This window comes from Bombus fervidus, chromosome 1, assembly GCF_041682495.2.
Source record: "Bombus fervidus isolate BK054 chromosome 1, iyBomFerv1, whole genome shotgun sequence".
Classification (NCBI taxonomy): Eukaryota; Metazoa; Arthropoda; class Insecta; order Hymenoptera; family Apidae; genus Bombus; species Bombus fervidus.
In genome coordinates, this window is record NC_091517.1 from 21,255,429 (window position 1) to 21,278,469 (window position 23,041).

A 23,041-nucleotide genomic window follows, 5' to 3' on the forward strand; every position below is an offset into this window, starting at 1 on the left:
ATTACAAAAAAATACTGATAAAAATAGTATATTCTCTTCTCTTCTCTTCTCTTCTTTTCTCTTCTTTTCTAATGACACTTCTAATGCTACTTATAGTAAAATTTATACTCCTAAAGTAGAAGAAATCAAGTTTTGTAAAAGTAATGTAATTTGAATTGACCTGATGAATAAACAAAACCAATTTGTTTGTTATATTTTTATTTACTATCCAGCACTGATTGTTTAGGTCGCTGACTGCTCATTTTTTAATTGACTTTTGTGAAATACATCTATAGTTGTCTCAGAACAAGGTCTCAATTCAAGATCACAAGAACCTAATACGAACTTTCCATTAGGTGCTTTAAAATAATCTAATCCACGGCCGATCTTAATTATCCAACCATTGCTAAGTCTAAAACAAAAGTATATAATAAATGAAAAATATTCTATCATTACATATTATTTCTTATAGAACTAAAATAATAATAAAATACAATGATTCAATAAATATAATTACACCTAACTAAACTGTATTCTTACACTATTTGTCTGTCGTGTAAAGTATCAGAAAAATTAAATTCAAAAGAAATAAGATGAGATGATAAACTCTGTTTCAGTTCTTCTAATCTTGCTATTTGATTCTTCTTATCTTCTGGATCAAGAGTTGTAATTAAAAATATTTTAGACAGTGCATGACATTTTTTTACTGCCAGTTCACATAGCCTTACCAAATTTTGACACTAAAAATAAAATATAATATCAGTTTAGGATATATTGATACATAACTTATAAACTAAATTGAAATTAAATAATACCTGATGAAACATTCTTATATAGGGGTCTTCAATACGAATATATGTAACTGTTGCATCTAAAAATCTTCCAAAGACGGTACCATAACCATATCCTGTACTACCAGATTCAATTTTAATTAATTCTCTGTATATGCCACTTGCCTTCTGCTTTTCAATTAAATCCTTTATTTTTTCTGCTCTGTCCAAATATTGTGATGCCCGGGTAGCAAAATGTTTCTGTCTTATTGGATCTTTTGTTTCTGATTGTTATATTAACAATTTGTTAATCAATTTATAAGTTTGTAAAAATATATAAAATAATAAAATGAGTAGTACAATATTTAAAGATACACATAAATTTTTTATTAACATTAAAAAAAAATTAAAATAGAAATTAAAATTTCTTATAATAATAAAAAAATAATAATGTTAACAAAATTAAATTAAATATATATATATATAATATTACCTTTCATAGAATCAAGAAGTATTTGTACACCTTCTTGATATAATACAAGGGCCATTGTATATTGTTTATTGTTATCTCTTTCTACCGCTCGTTTTAGAATCGAAGCTGCCGCGCTTTCCATTGTATATACATATATATACCTTAAGCAATTTACACCAAATTATATTTTCAAAAGTAATTGCATATACTTAAAATATATTACACATTTATAATATTCGAATAACTTCTAGTTTACTACTTGAGTATTTAAAAAATGTACTCGTGTACACGTGCATGCGCAGAAGGTTGTAAACAATGGAAAGATGATATCTCATGATTAAAAAACATTCAATAGTGAGTGATCGTAATTTTTTAAACAATATTTGTCCTTGCTATTCATTAACAGAATAATTTTATGCGAAGAATTTTTATATCGAAAAATGTTAACATTAATTAACATATAGGTACGTATGTGACAACTGAATAAAAAATGAAAAAATAAAAATTTTATACTTACTATTTATTTAATAAATTGTAGAATATCAAATCTGTCTTGTAATATAACTAGTTTCTTTGCTCCATAATCACATACTTGAAATTTCGATTCTCGAGTATATCGAAAGTCATCTCGATTAATGTCACGATGCAAAACAATTATATGGTGCTTAAGAATGTAATTCTAACCTAACATTTAGCTATGTCAAGTTAAAGTAATTTAAACGAGATGCAAGATTAATTGAAGTTTAATGTTGATCGTGTAAAATTCAATAAAGAATATCATTTTTAAGCAATTCATAAACGTGTAAAGCACACCTGACGTTGTTATTAAAATGGACAATTATTTGATTACAGGTTTTTAACCAAAATGCAATGACGTTCTCTCAACAGTGTCGTGCCACGTGAGCTATATAGCAATGTGTGCGCGGGTTTTTAAATAGAAAAAACCGTACTTGTAACGCATTACTTCACTTTCTTGTGCGTAATATGAGAAATAATATTGTTTAATATCACTTATACTATACCATTATATAAATCTTTTCAGTAGAAATATTTTTAGTTATGAATTATTTTAAATATTTGTTTATAATTATATCATTAATTACATTTTACTTTTTAGCAGTATAATAAAGAGAAATGTAAAAATTGATCATTTTATACCAACTATAATTTTTACGATGAAATCTACTAAAAATATTGGAACTGGTACTTTATGGGGGGAATTACCAGCAAGAGAAACTCCAAAACAAGAAGTAATAACTCCAGATGTCATAGAAAATATTTGGAGACAAGTTATGGAAGAATCAAATAATCCTGATTGTGATTTTCAAGTGGATAGACAAGCTGAGTATGTATAGTAAATTTATTCTCAATTTAAAAACAGATCTTGCTTTTAAGACATTATACAGCTTTTTCTTTTTTTACTTATAGATTACCTATGGGAAATCTTCATGTATTAAATACTATAAATCTTCATCAACAACTAAGGATGATGGTAATAATGTGAAATAATTATTAGAAACATATAAGTCTTATATTTCTTTAATAATATTTGCATTAATTATTAGGAAGAAGGGATGGTACTGGAAAATATGACAACAATTGAAGCACAAGATTTACAAGAAAGAAAAGAAGCACAGAATTCATTTCAGTCTTCACCTGTACAAAAAGAAAGGTATTAAAACATATATGCATAAAATACATTTATACAATTCATTAAAACATTAACAAGATTTTTATTTTAGAAATGTATTTAAAAATGCTTCAACGATACATTACCTTACACCAGAAACAGCTCGTTCTATATTGAAGCATGCAGTTATTACTCTTTTAGCTCACATTGGATTTGAAAAATCTTCAAATATAGCTATAGAAACGCTTACAGATATTGCAAATCATTTTTTGAGAAGAATGACACTTTTAATGAAGGCAGCATATGAACAGAGAGATCATGGTTTTCCAGTAATACAAAATTTTATCAGCTTACTCTTTATAAAAATAAGAAATTCATAAAAATATATGTGTGTATATTCTTGTAGGATATATTAGAAAGGGTATTAGTGGAAACAGGTATTGGTGGAGTAGCTGCTCTTCATGACTACTATCAAGAATATGTGCTGAAATTTGAAGATAACATGAAAAAGAAGGTTGAAGCAATGATAGAAAAACAGAGGCAACTTGAACTTAATGTTTATAGTGCTAAGTATTTAATTGTACTGAAGAGGCTGCAATGCTTCTGAAGATGAAACATTTTATTTCTATTAATATTTGTTCAATTTATAGGATGGTTTTAGATGAAGCAGCTAATAAATTGCAATTCGAGGAACTTGATGAATTTGGGAATGTGTACCGAGAAGTGCCGACTCTTCAACTGTTAGATCCTGAGATGGGCTTCCCTCCCAGTCTTGATGCTGGCTTCCAAATGCTGTATAGTCTTGAACAAGATGAGTAAGTTATTTTCATGAATATTAATTTTTGTGCATTACACTATAAAGTCGCTGATTATAGGTTAAATAACTTGGAAGTAGAAGAAGAAGAAGTAAATGTAAGCGATTCTCCGAATACTGGACAACGACCTGATACATCGAGTGATAAAAAGAAATCTTAATATGCTTAATAAACATACATAATCCTAAATTTTATTTTTATTTTATGTAGAAGGAGATTTCTAATAAATTCTTAACATTAGTAATGTTTCTAAAATTGTATATAAATTCATTATTAAACTAATGAGAAATTTCAATATTACATGAAATCTTTAAAAATTTAGTGTTTATTTTGTATTATACATGTTTTATTATCTATTGAATATCTAAAAATAATTTGTATCCCTCATATTAAAAGTGAATGACAATGTTTATATGAACTTAAAATATTAACAATGACTTCCAGCTGCTTCTAGTAAATTATTCGCTTTGAATTGCAAGCAAGCGACCTCTTTGTATAAAAAGCCGTCGCCACGCGTCCCAGAATACTTTGCGAAGTCATTGACAACACGTCAAAAATGGCAGATCCAGCGCCTAGTAAAAGTGATATTGAGGAAATTTTTAAAAGATTACGAGCTATTCCGACAAATAAGGTTTGCTTCTTCATTTTTTAATTTTCTGTGCGATGTTGCGTGTCGGATTGTATAAAATTACAGAAGTATTTGATCTAAAAATAATCTTGACGTTAATGTCATATTTTCATTTCCAACCTGTAATTTCCCTGGAATCTTCCGTTTCATAATGACACATATTACGGGATATTTTGTGTCAATTTTCATTTCGAGAATAATAGAACCTTATAATTCTCGTATTAAAAAAAGTATTACATCATCAATTAAATCTATGATTAAGCAATTAATCAGATATTACTATAATATATATTTTGATATAGTATTGTGATTTTTTTTTTAGACATGTTTCGATTGCAATGCAAAAAATCCAGCATGGTCCAGTGTGACTTACGGTGTTTTCCTATGCATCGACTGTTCTGCAGTTCATCGAGGATTAGGTGTCCATTTGACTTTCGTTCGATCTACTCAACTTGACACAAATTGGACTTGGTTGCAATTGAGGAACATGCAATTGGGTGGAAATGCAAATGCTGTTAGTGAAATTTGAAATTATTAATTGTTATTAAAATCAGTACATTATAGAAATTTGTTATACCTTTTAGAGAAAATATTTTGCACAACATAATTGTACAACAACTGATGCTCAACAAAAGTATAATTCACGTGCTGCTATGCAATATAGAGAAAAATTGGCACAGGCATCTGCTCAAGCAATGCGACGTTATGGAACAAAGGTAAAATATACATTGTTTGTATGTATATTCACCATACAGAACATGCAATTTAGTTAATTAAACATTTTATAATTACAAATATGGTAATTATAGGTTTTTCTTCCTTCAACAAAAAATAAGACAATGGTGAGCTGTAAAACTACTTTTACAAAAGCATCATCGAATTACTAATACTTGTTTAAAACTTTATTTAAAGATAGCATTGTAAAAGCTGATATGTGATCATTTTTATGCTCAGTTCTTAATAGTTGTAAAAACATACGCACTATTTTTTCAAAATTATTCATCATTGTATGTTCTATTTTATTCATTACACCAATAGTTTCAGACTATTTTCATTATATGACTAACTTGCTCAGCGTGTATGTATTTTACATAAAACATAGCATCATAAAAAAAAAGATTGTTTTAAAATACATCTAGAACAATTAATTTTTCTTAAGGTTGTGTTTTATTGTAGCTGCATTTAGATGATGATCCAACATCAACATCTGAAGAGCAAGGTGAAGTTGATTTTTTTAAAGAACATGAAAGTGCTGAGATATATCATCAATCTTCAGTATATCCTGAGGGAAATTCAGTTCCTGCTTCTAATTCTGTATCAATAAATGACAATGAGGACAAAAATAATCAAAAAGATAGTTTAGAAACTGCTGCTGGTTCTTTAGGTCCTACTGTTAAGTTATCTGATTCTACCTCAAACTTGATATCTGAAAGGAAACCAACCATAGGTGTCAGAAAGGTTCCAAATAAACGAAGTGGTGTATGTATACAAATGGTTATTTATTCATCACTTATGTTTAACATAGTTTAATAATGAATGATATAAATTTTAAAATTATTATTTTGACTTTAGAATACTAATACAATTTTAAAATACTAGTACATTTTTAATTAAAAGTGTGCTATTAATTTCTTATACTTTTATAACAGTTGGGCAAGAAAACTGGTGGGTTGGGTGCTCAAAGAGTCAAAACAAATTTTGATGAATTAGAAAAAAGTGTTGCTGAAGCTAATAAAGAACCACAGGAGAAAGATCAACAAGAAAATACAAAAGAAGAACAAGATGAAATTGCTACTCGACTTGCCTACCGCTATGAAAAGAATTTAAGTGAACAGGCTAAGAAGATAGAACAGAGAACGAAACAATTAGATCCTTCTAAAGCAACACAAGCAGAACGTCTTGGTATGGGATTTAATGCACGAAGGTAATGTTTATATCTTATTTGTAAGCTTGTATACATATATTTATATAAAATATTATTGTAAATATATGTACTGTATCTATATAATTTTATATATAATTGAAGAATTATTATTTTGTGTAATAATACTGAAAAAAGAAAGAAATCGTAAATATTGTACACATAACATAAAATACGATATATTGGAAATATGTGTAATTTACAGTGGTGCAAGTCATTCTGCAATTGGTGATATGAGAACAATAATGCAGGAAACATCATCAAGGACTATAACTGCTTCTGAACCAAGACCGAGAGATGTTGATGTCGAACGAGATCCTTTCATTAATTTAGACGACTTTTATGTGGTCTTTTCAACACCATACAGTAGCAATAGTAACAACAAATCTCGTAATGAAGAAGTTATTGTTATCGCAGAGCCAGAACCACCAAAACGTGTAGCTCCATTGAGCAAACCAAATAATAGTAAGAATGATGTTAAAACGATGGTAGAAGGAGAAGCACAGAAGAAATTTGGTAGTGCCAAGGCTATTAGTTCCGATCAGTATTTTCAGGACAACAAAGATGATGATTCTGTGAGTTGCCGTTACATATTAATATTCTTTTTGTACATTCTATCGTTCTATTTAAATTACAATTTTATGCCACTTTAATTTACAGTGGGAACGTAAAAATAATTTGCGCCGTTTTGAGGGTTCGTCTAGTATTTCATCAGCTGATTATTTTGGCACAGGAAGTTCCACTGTCACATCCCCTACGTCTTCTTTATCAATACGTCTTAGCGGTGGAAGAACTGGAGTCGATTTAGATGATGTTAGAGAAAGTGTACGTCAAGGAGTAAATAAGGTCGCAGGCAGAATAAGTTCTCTTGCCAATGCGGCTGTTTCTTCTTTACAAGATCGCTATGGACTTTGAACGAAAATTTGCTGCATTTTACTAAAATTGTTACTATACTTATATTTGGACACTTCTTGTCCATTGTTCGAAACTGTAAATAAAAACTTGTAATTCAGCTTATTTGTAATTTGCTTTTTAAAATTATAAATAACACGTGTTAATAATTATAATGAAAGGTAAAATATTGTTGATATAAAATCAATCTTTCTTCTTAAAAGTTTGTGTTAATAAAGCTTAAAACAACGAAGCTCATAGAAAAGCTTAGCAAATTTTATAAACTTTGACATCACGAAGTATGACAATGAGACATTGTTCATCATTATGATGTAAAATTAAATATAAAGAATTTAAAAAAATTATCGGCATAAAATATCAATAATTTATATAACTAAGAATTTGTACCAATAGATTCCTTGCAGCGTGAAATTAAATGAGAATATGGTTTTCCGTGAAGGAAACATACAAGGATGACCGTCATATTATCACAACCAGTACCCATTAAGGCATCTGGAGCAAGGCAATGTTTCATAAGCTCTTCACAAATTTCTTCAGGATCCATTGTATCCTGTTCTTCTCCTATCCCAAATTTCGACTGGACTAAACGTGTTCGTATAAAATTGACTACTTCATTACTCGTCATTACATCCCAAATACCATCACAAGCCAATACAACAAATTCCCAATCCTCAGTTATTCGAAACTCTTGAACTTCAGGAAAAGCTATAAATGTAAAGATGCATTAACATATATTAATTTTTCGTTAGGAATTCCATATTGTTCTTTATTATCTATTACCAGTTACGATTTGTTCTTGCGGTGGTTTACGTTCATTTCGTTTGAACATAAAATCTCCCAGAGCACGAGATAATGCTAATTGACCATTGACTCTGTTAAATTCAACCCAGCCACCACCAATTTCGATTCTTTCACGTTCATCTTTCAATGTAGGTTTATGATCGCGACTAAGTGGAACAGCATTACCATTAATGCTTGCCACTGCCCTACTGTCACCTGCATTTGCCTGTAAAGGTTTTATATATCAATAATTGCAATAAAATAAAAAAAGAAACAGTAACTTAGAAAGAACTTACACTATATATAATATTGTCCTTTATAAGAAGTGCTATAACAGTAGTTCCTGCTTGTTCATCTTTAAGTGCTACATCATTTTGCATTGCTTTATCTAATTCCAGAAAACCCTGTTGTATAGCCTCAACAATGTTACCAGCTTTGTATTCGCTTCTTCTAGTTATATATTCATGAAGATGTTTTCCAGCATGTTGTGCCATTGCCGCACCTATCAATATTATCTATTACTTCTTTGAGCATGGAAGGAATTATATATTTAAACTTATCTACTATAACTTCTAATTTACAGCAATTATAATAGAACCTGAAATTTTCTTTAAAAGTATATTTTTTCTGTATGTTTCAAATCAATTGGTATTTATGTACTTCTTGTATATAGCTTTAAACAATACAATAATATTCTCAGCTTATAATTAAAAACATTATATTTTTATATCATATTCTTACCTCCATGACCATCATATACTGCAAAGAATGCAGTACCAGGATCGTCAGGTAATGAAAGTATATGAACATGACAATCTTCCATTTTGATACGCCATCCTTGCATACAGGAACTTCCAACTCGATAGTTTGAGTTTCTGCAGCATGCTAATTTCTTAGCTGTTACAGGTTCACTGAGCGTTTGACCCATTATTTTTCTGAAGATTCTGATATTATTTACAACATACCATTATTTGGAATATAAATTACATAACTTTTGATTAATAAAATTTAAACTTAACACATTTCCAAAATAATATTCTATTAAACATATCTCTTTCGAAATTTTGATTATTGATTTATTTACGCGAATTATAATTAACTGTTCTTTTATAGTCGTTTTATTATATCCCGCTTTTGCTTACATATTTATCTTTGCAAATACGAAGTTATTGTATTTGTTAATGTTTTCTTATCCTTGCGTAAAATCTGTTCTTGTCAAGAACATAAAGTTTATAATTTCTGTTATTCGTACGTAAGTTTGATACGAACACTTTGTACAAAACTAAGATCTAACGTCAAACATCAAAGATGATCTAACCTCTCGCAGAATTTTATACGCATCGCATCTTCCACAATTCAAGGTTAGAGAAATATCCTTTAAAAATAATATTTTTGCGCTTATATACTACAATTAGCTCTTGCTCTATTTATGTGATCTTAATTTAGCATCGCATCTCACCTTCATATACTGTCAAACGAACATAGGTAAATATAACCTCTTTACCTACTATTCGTTTCGTAGAATTTTTTAAAAAGTAAACAATATCATATAACTTTGATAAGACCGTATGTTTATGCTATGAGTTACGTGTTTAGCCATACAAAATTTCACTGTCAATTACCAATTACGTCGTAAAAATTACTCAAAAATATCCACTTCGTCTAAAACGTATTAAGTCAACAGCTGATTATTCATCGATCAGCTGCAACTATGTCACAAAAAATAGGGAGTCAAAAAAGTCAGTCAAAATATTCACAATCAGAAGAAGGACCTCTAGTGGCCAATAATGGAACTATACGCTCCTTCTGCAGTACTTTTGGTGGGAAAAATGTCCATATCCACGAACGTATATCGAGAGGGGAAATATACATTCGTATTGGCGACTAGTGAAAGGTAAGAATGAAAAAATAAAAATTGCTTATGTATTTTGAAAAATTTTTTCAAGAATTCGAAAATTTCAATTTCGAGAAATTTATGGAATGTGACGTCATTTAAAAAAAACGGCAAAATTGTGCTACCTCGTATGCCGTTATGTTCTCCTGATATAAAATGGCAAAATCGATCGAGAAACTTTTGCTCTTAGATATTCACGGCGCAGTGTTCTGTTCGTAGAGATATAGAGATAAGTGGATGCGATATTGGAATAGGAAAAAAAGCTGCATACTGACATCACTCGTTGATCGGTGTTATATTTACATATTTACTATACGAATATGCATACGTTATAAAACAAGAACACAAAGGGCCTCGCTCCTGTACTCTATCTATATGTCGGAGATGAAAGAACACCGGGCCTTCTCCTTGGAATTCTTAGGAAAACTCGCAACAATTTAATATTAAATAATCCGATTGTATTTGTTCGAGAGCTGCGATAATGGGTTTGGACTCGAGGCGACAACTAATCGTAAAACATAGCCGCGGTCACGGGATGAACGTTTTACCTAACAGAGGTATAGAATTGCATAGCTCCCCTTAAAAGAAATAGTTGTACCGATACCTAACAGTAAACATTCCAACGATCTCTGCCCCGTGGTTCGCCACACACAGACTCTATTCTTCGGGCAAGATTGCCAGATGTCGATGCATTATTCACAGTATATTTTCAGCTAGCCAAGGACCCGCAGTAAATCTTAGGACTTAGTTAACTAAGGTCCTTCAAATTGACAAACAGTCTTTGTCCTAACAGTCCGTAAATCTATCACCTACTACGGGAAGATACGGGAGATCTGCTTTCCTCACGTACGACGCTTCCCGCTAGTAACTTTCTCTCAAGGGGGGCTAGCATCTTTTTCTAACCATCAACATAGAAATTAACCAATTAACAGCAACGTCCATTTCCCTCACTTTCCAAGTGAAGGCTTTCCGCAACGAATCCGGTGACCTCGTGCCCTTAGACACACCCTATCATAGTCTTCCTCTGCAGCATCACCGCGATGGATCATTAATTCTCTCTCGTGCGATCTCATCAACGAGAAGACAACGCTTTATACAGTCAGTGAATACTCCACGTTTTATCCAAGACCCAGATATAAACCTTGAGTAACGTGTAGTTATTATCCCATTGACCGCGGATTCGTCATCGAGCCTAATATCATTACCATTAGTGTTTAATCGCCATAGTTACCTGTCTACTCTGTACTATCTACACTTATGTGAATAAATAGCATCTCGATTGTATAGCGACAATGGATAGTTCTGGTGAAGATTCATCTCACGCCCCTGGCCCTAATTCTAACTACAACGACTCTCCGACATATACATATCTCTATGGTTTTACCGCTCGTTTTCGAATCGCCATTAAGTGTTTGCTTTCCGGCCAACTTCGTACGGCTCTCTCGTTGAGTATACCTATGTGTATATGATGGCAGATTTCTGCCATCAAAAGCGCCGAAGGAAGAAATGTGTATATAGTTTGGCCATTTGGCCGCTAGAGGCGATAATTCATGGAGCATACTTTTGGCTGAATTTTTTCCATAAGCATCGGCGATCTTCCTATTCATCTCTGTTTATGGCACGTGTTGAACGAATTTCTGAATGTATAATTTGTATTTATATATGATTATTAATGATACTAATTAATAATTAATGTGATTATTAATTAAAACAAAAATGTTTTGTTTACATAAAGAATGTGATATGTAAAATATTATCAAAATAGAATAATAATTATCATAAAAGAATAATGTAATGTAACAGAATTTATAATGTGAATAAAATATGGATGTATATATAAAAATAATATGTATTTATATATGTTGTAGATATTTATAACATGCTAATATACAATAACTTATTTTTGGATATACTGTAAAGGAAATAAAATGGGGTATGATACAAATTCAGAATCTGAGAGTGTTTTGTCTGAATCTAATGATTTGGTGAAAGACGTTGATGTTGCTGCTAAAACCAAAAAAGATGAAAAGCCTCACAAGTGCACTTTTGATGGTTGCAATTTATCTTTTAGTAGGCCATTTCGATTAAAAAGGCATATAAAATTTCACACAGGAGAGGTAATGCTTGCATTCTATATAAGTCTTTTATATTTTAACATCTATTTTTAATTGTTTTGTTAGTAATTACATTTAAATAGCTGTGGTTCATGTATTTGTAGAGAGACTACAAATGTACCTATCCAGAATGTGATAAAGCTTATACTAACAATTATCATTTGAAACGACATATAGAGACCCACAATGCAATAAAAAAGTTATATAAGTAAGTAAATTTTATCTTATGATGAATTGCTTTATTACTTTATATCTTAAACTTTAATACAGTATTTTAATTTGATTTAAGATGCACAGAATGCTCATTACATATATCTAATCAACATAACTTAAAACGTCATTATAATACAATGCATATAAATCGTGACAAATTAACTTGCAAAGAATGTAATGAAACTTTTGTAAAAAAATACCAGTTTAAGATACATATGGCAAAACATAATTCGGTTTTACATAAATGTGATGAATGTAATAAAAGTTTTACAAATATTACAAAATTTAAAGAGCATAAAGCATATCATGATCAAGGAGGTAAACAATATCCATGCACTATGCCAGGATGTAATGAAGTTTTTAAAAAATGGCTGCTTCTTTGTGCTCATAAAAAAACTCAACATGTAAATGGTAAATATTAATTTTAAATTCAAAGATCTTTAATTTCAAATACTTATAATTGTGTTTCCAGATTACAAATGCAAAAACTGTGGTAAAATATTTTTGAATAAACGACATTTAAAAATTCATTCTCAAGTTCACATGGAAAATAGATCTGTTGTACCTTGTCCTTTTGAAAAATGCCCTCGAGTTTATTACTTTAAAAGTAATTTAACTCATCATATACGGACTTATCACCTCGGAGAAAAATATGAGTGTGATATATGTAAAATAAAGATTGGAACAAAACAAAGATTAGCAGCACATATTCAGAAACTACACATGTCAGAAAAAAGGATAAAAGAGATCAAAAAAAGGTTACAGCGCAAAAAAAGGAAAGATGCTGGGGTAGTTAAAAGGAGTGCACTGTCTAAATTAGTTGGAATTAATTTACCAACAAAAGTAGAAAAAATGGTATTAAAAGGAGAAGAAACTATACCATACTTAGACCAACTTGAAACAGAATCAAATTGTAATGCAGATTGTAATTACCCTATTTCTATAACATAAAATGTTATCATAAATATTTAATCATAAATAAATAAATAAATAAATATATATATATAAGTCTTTTATATTTTATATAAAGTAATTGTGTCCATTTCTTTACTTTTCAAATTTATAGAAATTTGTTAGCACTTATTATCATTTATAATTTTCTTCTCTTATTAATAGTTTTAATTTACCGGAATTTATGTTTTTTAACATTATATTTTAATATAAATATTTTACACATAAAAATACAGTGCAAATACATGTATTAAAACTTAGCAGCAACAAAATTAAGGTGAATTTGAATTGTGATTATAGAAGAATATTTATTGAAGATATTTGAAACATTTAAGAATATTTATTTAATTGTACTTACCTCTTAACCAACAACGTCGAGTTAGACTCGTGGTACGTTTTTCTGGCCAAACATAAGAAACATAAGCGAGAAACGTGGTACATTCTTCGGACTACATGCGACAAACATTTTCTTTCTTGGCCGCATTAGGCCGCGCAGATATATATTTTTGAAAAATATTAGAAATATACCCTTAAAAATCTTGTTCAATGATAAATCGGTAGTAATTATTTATCAAACATCTTGCAACATAAAATTGTATCTTACACATTAAAAGAACGGTGCGATTTGTACAACTTCAAACGCGCAGCCAGACCGTGAAGTGGCACGACGTCTGATCGACCTTGCCGATGGTGTTACGGCACACGCTGTAGAAACTTAAATCATAAGGCAAATTATTATTAATGTTAAATTTGTTAATTTTTATGTATTATGTCTGTAATTTACAGCATTTTTCATTTTCATTCCACAATTAATAAAGATGTTTGTTCATATTCCTGTATAATAAAAAGTTGTATTTATCTCATAAAATAACTTTATTTTATATTTTTTCAAAACTTGATCATAGTGTTTGTACCCTATTATATTATTTAGTTTCTTCAATCATCATTTTAGATATAAACTATAGTCCACTGTAATTTTGAATTTCATTTGTAGCTAGTGGATATAATTTAAATACAATATAGTCCATGCATATTAATTTGTTTTTAGCTATATTTCTTGTTTTCTTTCTAATTATACTAAACAAAGGATTATAATTGGTACAAACCATTTAACGAATTAATATAAATATAAATATATTTTATGTAAATACAAAAACAATTAAAAAAACATTCCATTGTGAAGATTATAAAATTAAATTTTTATATTTCGAAATTTGTTTATATTAAAATATTAATGCGTATTCTAAGCAATGGATACTCATATTATCCGAATAAAACAGATATTTATAGTTTAAGCCAAGGTACTCAGATGGTCAGTTAATAAGATATGAATGTGAATTGTATTCCTTTTTAAAAGTATTATTTCAATATCTTGATAATTCTGTTTCATCTGGATTTTTGCAAATAATTTTTTACAATTAGAAGTTTTTATTACACTTTAGTGTCAAAAATTAAAATAATAACACAGGTACTTATTCAGGTAACAGATATTGCTTTACGTATACTACTGAATCATTATCCGGATAGTATGAATATCTAAGTATGAATACCCGTATTATTCCGGTCGTTCCGGAAAATTCGGAACTTGCTTACACTATTAAAAACACGCATAAAAAATACACAATATAACCATGTGAAAAATATTTTTAACTCTGTTATTACAAGAAAGGAAATATTTAACAGAATATTAATTAAAACAATTTTATGGAAACATGTTTCTGATAATTACATTTAGTAGTAACTTTCATAATATTGTATTGTATCGCAATTTTTCGTATATCTTCCCACTGTGAACTACAGAAGACGTTTCGAGCAGTTTCTAACCTCTAAAACAATTTCGAATAATAATTAAACATTTATATGATCAGATCGAAAGTCGATTTTATCGACACTGTTGTTTTTAAAATATCGACATTATATATTAAGCTAATTGGACAAATGACTAATACTTGAATTTTCCATCTTTGCGTGACGAAGAATGAGCGGAAATACGAAAGAAGGAAGCCATGAATGTGAACGACTAAGAAACTTTACGTTTTCTAATTGCCTACGAATAATTCTAACACACATACAAGATTTTTTAATCCATTTACACTATCATTGTATCAACAGTGTTTACTAAAAAGTATGCATTCGAGATTCAAGTTAAATTCATTACGGTTTACATAATTAATTTAATTTAATTCCGATTGTTTCAGCTCGCCTGTATTTGTTATCGCAAAACGATCTTATACGACAATTAAACTCTCGTTAAACATTGATTGAACCATTTGAGTGCAGAGAGTAGTTTTATGTATACATTCAAATTGTAGATTTTAAATAATAGAATGTGTTTTGGGAGTTTGGGTAAAATGAAGGATTCGAGACAGAAAGAAATGTTGCCTTTATTTTTTAACACTATTTAAAAAGTTTATTAACTGATACTGATCAAATAACAGTGAATCACGAACGATTTTCTCAATGTAAAGGCACAACTGCTGGACATACGATGTTATGCATGTCCAATAGTTGTTTTATAACGGAAGAAATATGAGAAGCATTTCTGTGCTTTTCGTATTTCTTGTCCGAGTATCGAGGAACGCGGTCACGATCCTCTGCACTCAAATGGTCAAGTATTCTACCGTCGACAAACGTTGTCCGAGCATTTTAACTCTCTGCGATCTAGTTCGTTTTTTTCTTTTTATCGCGATTCGTTGCAAAACAATTTTACGTTATGAGACGTTCAATATCGGCAGCGTGAACTTCGGATGAAATCGGTTTCTAGAGGATTTACAAAAATACGATCGATACGCGCATATTTGCAAAGAGCTAAAGTGGACAAACTTTTGTCTTACAGGAAAAAAATATAAAATATCGATCGATTATTGCGACGGTATGTATGATAGAGATATACATACATTATTTTGTTTCTTTATTTCTTCGTGCATCCGTTAGATCGTGATGCATTACGAACAGCATGACAATTACTTTCCATTGCATTTCCTTTGGATTCCAATTTCGTGAATCATCCAATAGTTTCAATAGCGATTCTTTCTTCGGTTAATTACTTTGTTTTATTTTATTTCTTCCGTTGTTTTCCCTATTTACTCAAACTCTTTGCATTTGTTCAATTAATTTAAATTGCGTACCTTATCATGTGTAATTTTATTTCAAACTAAATGTCATATATAATTCTCTCAAAATTATTTATAAAATACTTCGTAAAAATTATTCATAAAAATAGTTCGCGCTAAGATATTCATATGAACAGAAGCGTGTATTAATTGTACGATAAATTAATGCAGGCCGCCTGATGGAAAATAGGAAAAACATATTGCATTGCGAAAGGATTAAATGTTAATTGAATTGCTATTCGATTTAGCAGATATATTCTGATATGTCGGAAATTAATCGGTTATCGGATGAAACGATACTGATGCGATTAAGTACGATCGTAGGTGAAGTAATATAAAAGAGAAAATAATATTTAATGAACACCCATGAATGAGATGGAAATATAACGCTGAATATATGATTGAATCAAGCAACGACAATAATAACGTATTTATTGAATTTGTAATACAAATAGCGTTGTATGAAATATTAAATTCATTTTAATTCATCTTTGCTCGGAACTATTATTTATAGTAGAGGCGCATTAAAAAATTAGTGTCTTTTTTGTTAGAAAAATATTTTTCACGCTTTTATCTGGCAATAATATTCTGAATTAAAACATGAAAGTTTCTTAAAATTCATGCATTGTTTTCGACATTTTGAGCACAAATGAATTAAAACATTTTACAACGACAAAACAGTAGTTGAAATCATTTGTTGTATCTAACGAACAAAATTGCTGAATCACGTCATTATAATTTCATAATTAGCCATACTTATACAATTTATTTTTTTGCAATTAAACAATATATACGTATTATTGTCGCATCTTGATTAAACAAATCAACATTTCCCAATCTACATATTGTTTACAAAAAGTGAAAATGTTTAGCTTAGAAATAGTAAGCAGATATTATATCCAAAGGTAGTTCATGAATTCATAAGATTTTCTTTATATTACATACACCTTTACACCTTTTCAGAACGACCTTTTCACAATACGATATCTTCATAATTACAAATGGTAAAAAATTTAGTTGGAAAACATAAAAGGTCAAGGCTCGTTAAGTTAATTGGCAAAAATGAGAACGATTGGGAAACGCTGTACAAAAAGAACCATTCTGTTAGGTATAGTTTGTAAGTTATATTTCCTACTATTCAGCATCGATCATCTGACACCACCATGGTGATTATCCGTGAGAGGGGTATGAGGAGCTCAAAATCTGTGCGTGTTACGACGAAAACGACGAATTTCGTATCCTTATGTACCTGTACGCACCCATATATTACTAGGACCAAACTGTCATATGTCATGCGACTATTACATAAGTACGGCAGGAGAGATATGTGGATTGCGTGTGAAATTAGATGTCGTGGTGAACGTGAAATGAGCGAGCATGAGCGTATCACGTTATTGTGTATGCGTCACGTTAGGACGCTATATATGTAGATGGAGGGGCCACATTATTATACTTGAGAGAGGAAAAGAAAGAGAGAGAGAGAGAGAGAGAGAGAGAGAGAGAGAGAGAGAGAGAGAGAGAGAGAGAGAGAGAGAGAGAGAGAGAGAGAGAGAGAGAGAGAGAGAGAGAGAGAGAGAGAGAGAGAGAGAGAGAGAGAGAGAGAGAGAGAGAGAGAGAGAAAGATATAGGGAGAGATTAACAAATAAATATAATTACACGTACATCGCGCGCTTGAGCGTGCACGCATTAAACCTAATCTCTAACAAATCGATATCGTTTTTATAAAACAAATAAATGAAACATTTGTACTTTAGCAGTATAGAGCAGTCGTTTTGTCGTACTTATTTACCTTAATATCATTATCGTCGTTTATATTATTTTATACATATATATGTAATATTATATTTTTTTTGCTTTTAAAGAACAATTCCCGCCTTGCTTGGCACGCCGTCATCCATCGTCATCGTCACCTTAATCACTTCGATATATCGTTTTATACATAGGCTGTTTTATAAATCGTGAATCGATCAGAGAAGAACCATGCAGATTCTGTGCCGGATGTAGGACGACCTCGTACGAATCTACCTAACATATAATTTAGAAAGTACTATTTAGGTTATCGTCAAGTTTCTGTCAAAGATGCTAGAACTTCAGATTCAGGAATACCTTTATTTTGGGGATCGCCTTATATTTGACAGTGGAATCTTCCATTTTCCTGATTGTTTTACGATTTATAAAACATCCGGTATAGATATAGTATGCAGTCGATATCTCGCCTATATAAAAATGAAGAGTATGTATAATATATGTGATATAGCGTACGCAACGAGATGCACGCTTGAGCTCAACTTATCTATAAATATACAATCATAGAATCAATATCAAACAAAATCATGATTATTGCAGAGTCCTGTTTTACGGGCGGAATATATGTATATATTTATATATATATATATATTTACTATATATTTTTATCTCTGAAATGAAAGGAATCGCCATCTTTTTTTCTTTGTTAGCGTTTCCCAATATTCGTGCGCAAATTACGAGACAAATTTATAAGTTGATGTATTGTTAAACGTAACGGTCATGTAAATATGAGTATATCAAAATAATAAAATAATAATAATAACTATATTGGATGCGATTATAGTTCGAATAATATTAATAATAATGGTACATTGATTACACAACGATTCCCACAGTATATGTACAGATATTATAGCACCATGACCGAAATCTCAATGTTAAAAAGTAGCATATGAGAGCAAATAGCACACGAGATTAAAGTGGATGGAACGGGGAGAATGGAAACGAGACTGAGAGGAAACGTGTAAAGAGGAAAAGGCGATTTTGCGCTTCGGTCGGAACACGAGACGAGGGAAAGGAAAAGAAAGGTTATTGCGCTTTAATTTAAACAATATAACACCAATTCTCATTCTTATTAGCTTTTTTGATTATGCCGGCCAATCATTTATTTCTCGAATTATGATGAAATAATAGTTAGACAATTTACATAGACGAATCAACCACATTTGATGAAACAAGTTGAGGTTATGCGATTGGAATATAGCATATTTTTTAACGTTTATGAGATTCAATGATTTATGTAACGATAGCATTGAGTTCAATAGGAGAAACCTAGTAAAGATGATTGGCCGGCGTGATCGAGTAATCATTAGGTTATATTAATATCGTTATTTAAGTATTTGGCCGTTTCGATTAACGTGTTCCAACAACGTTTACGAGCGTATCGTGTTACGCGACTATTAACTTGGCGAATAAGTCGTGGGGACTAGAAATTTTGAAAAAAAAAAAAGATAGAAAAAAAGAAAGAAACAAACAAACGAATCGCAATTCAAATATCACAGGAGGAAAATGTCGTAACTTTTTCTCTCTTCATTTTCGTTTCTACTTTAATATAGATGATTAGGACAGCCACTAAATCGATTCAAGTTGCAGAATTTATGTACACATAAAAATTCTCATACATACATATAGGTATATCAAGTGACTTGATTTGTTTACATTTTATTGAAATTTTCCTCCTTTACGTGTCTCGCGACGAAGAGGACAAGATATTAGTAATAATTTAAAAGATATTCCAGCACGACTCGCTGCACGTGCTTTCCTCTCTTATTACATCATCTTTTCGCGCAGATCTGTTTTGGTAGATTGTAAGAGAGCCGAGAGAAGCATTCGGTTGTTGATTTTTTATCAGAGGGATCAGAAATAGGAAAAAGAAAATTATAATTACGTTCACGTGTGTATACGTATACGCATGTGTATGAATGTACACGCATATAAATTTTTGTTGCCTTAGTGGATTGAAAAATGGCCTACTATTGTAGATCTACGCTCATTCGACATAATGCGTTTAATAACTATTTTTCTTGCATATAGATTTATAATCTTTATATATATATATATATTTTAATATATATATAGACTCATATTTATATTATATTAAACGATGATATCTCCCTTCTTTGTTCAATATATTAATTAGGTATGATATGTTTATTCACAACTTGATGTGAGCGCTTAGAGTTGGAATTTTTTCTCCTCCTTCTAGTTACCGTGAAGATAGTCTTTTTCACATTTTCTTTCCTTTTTTTTAGCGACAGTGATATATCGACGATATATTATATTTAATTTAAGTACGACGCTAGATAAAACATTAATTTCTCTAATAGATAAACTTACATTTTCTTCATTTCTCACAATGAATATATAATATATACAGTGATGGCTAAAGAAAAGGTTAAAAATTCATATTTTTATGTATTTGCGTAACTGCATGTTTAATGCTAATATTTGTATGATTGATTTATGAAATTCCCTCTCTCTGATATGTAGATATTCATTCGTTTGCGAAGTTGTATTCATATAATAGGACTTAATAGGAATTAATTATCTATTAATAATATCTTTTACAAAGTAGTGCAAATCCATAAATTATCCACGGACGAACATCATAAAATTGATAATGAAATAAGAAATTCAATCAGACCAAAAGAAAATCTAAAAGAACATTAAATCTTACATTCGGCGTAAATATATTGATAAATTGTTTCAATCAAATTTATACTACTTTGTCTAATGAATCTTTCATTTCTCGATTAAAATATCGCTTTCTTCAAATAAGATACATTCTTTCTCATCCCTATACATATAATTATTTGTTTCATCCTTTTTCAGATCATATATATTCTCATACTATACTGTGACCCGTGTTATAAAATATAGTTCCTCCTTAATAAATTATAGCGTTTACTATGATGATTTAATTCCTTAAACGTTCTTTTATCCACCACTGTATATATACATATGTATATGTATATTAATTACATATCGATACACGTTACATGCTAGTCATTGTCAGAGAATTATTAGCGTTCAAGAGTTCGAAGATTCAAACATGCTCACTTCAGGATTTTGTCAACGATCGGAAAACGATTTTCGGCCGTGGATCGATAACAAATACAACAGTTCAACGTAACAAGTACATTATATTATTATACACAACGTTCAATTCTTTAACTTTTATTTTCCTTCGTTTCTTTTTTTCGTTACGTACGCGAGATATTTATTCACTAAAAATCCTTACACCGAGAATTTTAGAAGTCTTAACGAAAGAACAACTTCGAGCATGTTATTCTCACTTTCCGCGGAACACCCTGAAGCGACGCAACAATATCCATAAAGGTAATTCACTATACTACTTGTCAAGTAATAAAAATAGAGATTGCATAGATTGAGATTCGTAGCGGATGCATCTAGAGAGATACGTCCTATAAAGATTTCCTTTTGAGCTTTTATATAGCGTGAAACTTTTTACTTTGTATATGTATATTAAGTGTCTAAGTGTCAGTTTTGTACGCGCATGCATTCGTCCACGTTGCAACATGCGTGTATCATTTATATGTACGTACCACCATATTTATTTATATATTTATTCTCTTTTGCGATCGCGTGAACGTGCAGCTATCTATTGAGTCACAGTTTTCACACTGGGGGATGGAAACGGTATTTTTGAGAGTCGATTGCATGAAAAAAATATGATATTATGTTCTCGATATGTTTACAAGTTCGACGTTGCATCTTGTACTCGTATGTATTCGTGAGATTTTTCGATCACTGTTTTCGACAGATCGCTGCACACGGACTGCACTTTGAACGTTTATACGATCCTCGATTAGCCAAGGTTGCGAAAAATTCGCTTGAGAATTATTTTAACTGGATAAAATCGTAATAATAAACGTGCCTTGTAAAGCGATCACGATTTTGTGCTATCTTTTTGATGCGACGCGTGTTCGATCACTGCGTCGCTTTATTGCAATCAACGATATGCGCCAGACCAACATGATACGAAACTTGATTCCTTGCTCACCGACTTGACTATGTACTTATTTAAAATGCTTTCGTTGGAGTAGTGCGTCTTATTGCACACATATAGCGAATGATACAAATTCCTTCTATTTGAAAATCCCGTTTTGAACTCTCTACCTACCCTTGCACGATTTAGAACAATCGAAGGAGGGCTTGCCTTTATAATTATCTCAAAGAAAGAGTACTTTTCTTTTTCAAAATCTAGTAACTTTTTAAAAGTTATTTACTCGTCGTACATATATATATATATACACACACATACACACACACCTATGTGTGTATATATATATATATATATACTTCGTCCAATACGTAATCGATCCAATCGTCGATTGTTCGCATTGTATAGCTCGTTCTATTCCTGTTAATTGGATAAATTTTCTCTTTCTCTTCGTATATCGTGTCAAGAGTGTTTCGATCAGCAATCTGTACCCTTCGCCTCGCCAAACGATCCATCTTCCCAGTCTGTACGAGTGAAACAAAGTGAAGAGCACAAGATGGATCTCGATGATGGCGAAGATCGAGTCGCCATATCGGTGGCAGATCGCAGCGGTCTTTGCGCTTCCTTTTTTTTTCTTTTTTCGTTCGAATCGAATCGTCGTCTCGTCATCGTACCGCTGTACGTCACCGCCAACGAGCGAAAACAAATCGTCCTCGAGGTCCGAGCTGCATTTGTGCGATGAACACCGGCAATTAGAAAGACTCTTCCGGCAGGGCCGTTCATTCTCGTCGAATTAACTCGATGTACTCTGAAACATTCTTCAAAGACGATCCCACCATTAAAATTCTTCGCTATCGTGCAGATTGCCGCGTTGAATTGCAAATCGAATCGTGGAGCTGAGGGGCGTGGACGAAAATGCAAACGTGGATTTATGGAGTGCGACTTCGCGAGTAACGCGCATCACGAGATTGCAAGAATAAGAAAGATTCGAATTATTCGAAGATGGGATTTTAGATATCCCATGTAAACATCATTTCGACCTATTTAATACAGTAGAATCTCATCGGTAGATCGAGGTT

The 23,041-nt window shown here is 31.0% G+C and overlaps 6 protein-coding genes and 1 long non-coding RNA gene across 19 annotated transcripts in view; 4 read left to right on the plus strand and 3 right to left on the minus strand.

The window, feature by feature from the left end:
• Window positions 1-181: 181 nt before the first annotated feature.
• On the minus strand, window positions 182-2,091 carry LOC139990294 (MIT domain-containing protein 1-like). The gene is made up of 5 exons (XM_072009439.1): window positions 2,035-2,091; window positions 1,243-1,382; window positions 795-1,033; window positions 520-719; window positions 182-391 (listed from the first exon to the last, which is right to left on the minus strand). Exons 2-5 carry the CDS (start codon window positions 1,361-1,363, stop codon window positions 223-225), a joined length of 729 nt encoding a protein of 242 aa, XP_071865540.1. The 5' UTR covers window positions 1,364-1,382; window positions 2,035-2,091; the 3' UTR covers window positions 182-222.
• LOC139990274 (uncharacterized) lies at window positions 1,518-3,921 on the plus strand. 4 transcript variants are annotated; one of them, XM_072009403.1, is made up of 9 exons: window positions 1,518-1,685; window positions 2,074-2,196; window positions 2,339-2,566; window positions 2,650-2,713; window positions 2,787-2,893; window positions 2,964-3,180; window positions 3,258-3,421; window positions 3,502-3,666; window positions 3,727-3,921. In XM_072009403.1, the coding sequence occupies exons 3-9, from the start codon at window positions 2,397-2,399 to the stop codon at window positions 3,824-3,826; spliced, it is 987 nt and encodes a 328-aa protein (XP_071865504.1). In that variant the 5' UTR covers window positions 1,518-1,685; window positions 2,074-2,196; window positions 2,339-2,396; the 3' UTR covers window positions 3,827-3,921. The 4 variants fall into 4 exon arrangements, with proteins under 4 accessions (XP_071865504.1, XP_071865527.1, XP_071865509.1 ...); XM_072009426.1 differs by having other exon boundaries at window positions 3,258-3,391; XM_072009408.1 differs by having other exon boundaries at window positions 2,342-2,566.
• A 218-nt stretch (window positions 3,922-4,139) lies between these two features.
• On the plus strand, window positions 4,140-7,232 carry Arfgap3 (ADP-ribosylation factor GTPase activating protein 3). 2 transcript variants are annotated; one of them, XM_072009320.1, is made up of 8 exons: window positions 4,140-4,297; window positions 4,617-4,808; window positions 4,879-5,010; window positions 5,104-5,136; window positions 5,471-5,773; window positions 5,944-6,218; window positions 6,421-6,790; window positions 6,876-7,232. In XM_072009320.1, exons 1-8 carry the CDS (start codon window positions 4,223-4,225, stop codon window positions 7,128-7,130), a joined length of 1,635 nt encoding a protein of 544 aa, XP_071865421.1. In that variant the 5' UTR covers window positions 4,140-4,222; the 3' UTR covers window positions 7,131-7,232. The 2 variants fall into 2 exon arrangements, with proteins under 2 accessions (XP_071865421.1, XP_071865431.1); XM_072009330.1 differs by lacking the exon at window positions 5,104-5,136.
• Window positions 6,370-9,632, minus strand: LOC139990252 (probable protein phosphatase 2C T23F11.1). Of its 4 annotated transcripts, none has more exons than XM_072009392.1 (5): window positions 9,367-9,632; window positions 8,649-8,851; window positions 8,204-8,409; window positions 7,908-8,133; window positions 6,370-7,832 (listed from the first exon to the last, which is right to left on the minus strand). In XM_072009392.1, exons 2-5 carry the CDS (start codon window positions 8,833-8,835, stop codon window positions 7,501-7,503), a joined length of 951 nt encoding a protein of 316 aa, XP_071865493.1. In that variant the 5' UTR covers window positions 8,836-8,851; window positions 9,367-9,632; the 3' UTR covers window positions 6,370-7,500. The 4 variants fall into 4 exon arrangements, with proteins under 4 accessions (XP_071865493.1, XP_071865476.1, XP_071865467.1 ...); XM_072009375.1 differs by having other exon boundaries at window positions 9,226-9,632; XM_072009366.1 differs by having other exon boundaries at window positions 9,107-9,632.
• Window positions 9,633-9,667: 35 nt separating this feature from the next.
• Window positions 9,668-13,117, plus strand: LOC139990245 (uncharacterized). Of its 2 annotated transcripts, XM_072009342.1 has the most exons (5): window positions 9,668-9,801; window positions 11,320-11,423; window positions 12,024-12,123; window positions 12,205-12,539; window positions 12,601-13,117. In XM_072009342.1, exons 1-5 carry the CDS (start codon window positions 9,695-9,697, stop codon window positions 13,077-13,079), a joined length of 1,125 nt encoding a protein of 374 aa, XP_071865443.1. In that variant the 5' UTR covers window positions 9,668-9,694; the 3' UTR covers window positions 13,080-13,117. The 2 variants fall into 2 exon arrangements, with proteins under 2 accessions (XP_071865443.1, XP_071865452.1); XM_072009351.1 differs by lacking the exons at window positions 9,668-9,801; window positions 11,320-11,423 and adding an exon at window positions 11,589-11,918 and having other exon boundaries at window positions 12,020-12,123.
• Window positions 13,118-15,126: 2,009 nt separating this feature from the next.
• Window positions 15,127-15,853, plus strand: LOC139990318 (uncharacterized). The gene is made up of 2 exons (XR_011800546.1): window positions 15,127-15,204; window positions 15,278-15,853. It is a non-coding gene; the product is annotated as an uncharacterized lncRNA (long non-coding RNA).
• A 3,979-nt stretch (window positions 15,854-19,832) lies between these two features.
• The window catches only part of Eip78c (Ecdysone-induced protein 78C), a 134,359-nt gene continuing 131,150 nt past the window's right edge, over window positions 19,833-23,041 (minus strand). For all 5 annotated transcript variants that reach the window (XM_072009306.1, XM_072009290.1, XM_072009286.1 and 2 more), the window contains one exon: window positions 19,833-22,780. The gene's annotated coding sequence lies outside the window, so the exon portion shown is untranslated. The remainder of the gene's footprint in view (window positions 22,781-23,041) is intronic.

Bases quoted from the DNA above. Each gene is read 5' to 3' on its own strand.
- LOC139990294 (XM_072009439.1), bottom strand. From the start codon at position 1,363: ATGGAAAGCGCGGCAGCTTCGATTCTAAAACGAGCGGTAGAAAGAGAT. The intron at 1,034-1,242 runs GTAATATTATAT...TATAACAATCAG, and splicing joins ACTTCTTGATTCTATGAAAG to AAACAAAAGATCCAATAAGA. The intron at 392-519 runs GTAAGAATACAG...CTTTTGTTTTAG, and splicing joins TTACACGACAGACAAATAGT to ACTTAGCAATGGTTGGATAA.
- LOC139990274 (XM_072009403.1), top strand. From the start codon at position 2,397: ATGAAATCTACTAAAAATATTGGAACTGGTACTTTATGGGGGGAATTA. The intron at 2,567-2,649 runs GTATGTATAGTA...TTTTACTTATAG, and splicing joins CAAGTGGATAGACAAGCTGA to ATTACCTATGGGAAATCTTC. The intron at 3,422-3,501 runs GTATTTAATTGT...TTCAATTTATAG, and splicing joins CTTAATGTTTATAGTGCTAA to GATGGTTTTAGATGAAGCAG.
- Arfgap3 (XM_072009320.1), top strand. From the start codon at position 4,223: ATGGCAGATCCAGCGCCTAGTAAAAGTGATATTGAGGAAATTTTTAAA. The intron at 5,011-5,103 runs GTAAAATATACA...TGGTAATTATAG, and splicing joins TGCGACGTTATGGAACAAAG to GTTTTTCTTCCTTCAACAAA. The intron at 5,774-5,943 runs GTATGTATACAA...CTTTTATAACAG, and splicing joins TTCCAAATAAACGAAGTGGT to TTGGGCAAGAAAACTGGTGG.
- LOC139990252 (XM_072009366.1), bottom strand. From the start codon at position 9,132: ATGTTCTTGACAAGAACAGATTTTAC. The intron at 8,410-8,648 runs GTAAGAATATGA...TAATATTGATAG, and splicing joins AGTATATGATGGTCATGGAG to GTGCGGCAATGGCACAACAT. The intron at 8,134-8,203 runs GTAAGTTCTTTC...AAACCTTTACAG, and splicing joins AGGACAATATTATATATAGT to GCAAATGCAGGTGACAGTAG.
- LOC139990245 (XM_072009342.1), top strand. From the start codon at position 9,695: ATGGAACTATACGCTCCTTCTGCAGTACTTTTGGTGGGAAAAATGTCC. The intron at 12,124-12,204 runs GTAAGTAAATTT...ATTTGATTTAAG, and splicing joins GCAATAAAAAAGTTATATAA to ATGCACAGAATGCTCATTAC. The intron at 12,540-12,600 runs GTAAATATTAAT...TTGTGTTTCCAG, and splicing joins AAAAACTCAACATGTAAATG to ATTACAAATGCAAAAACTGT.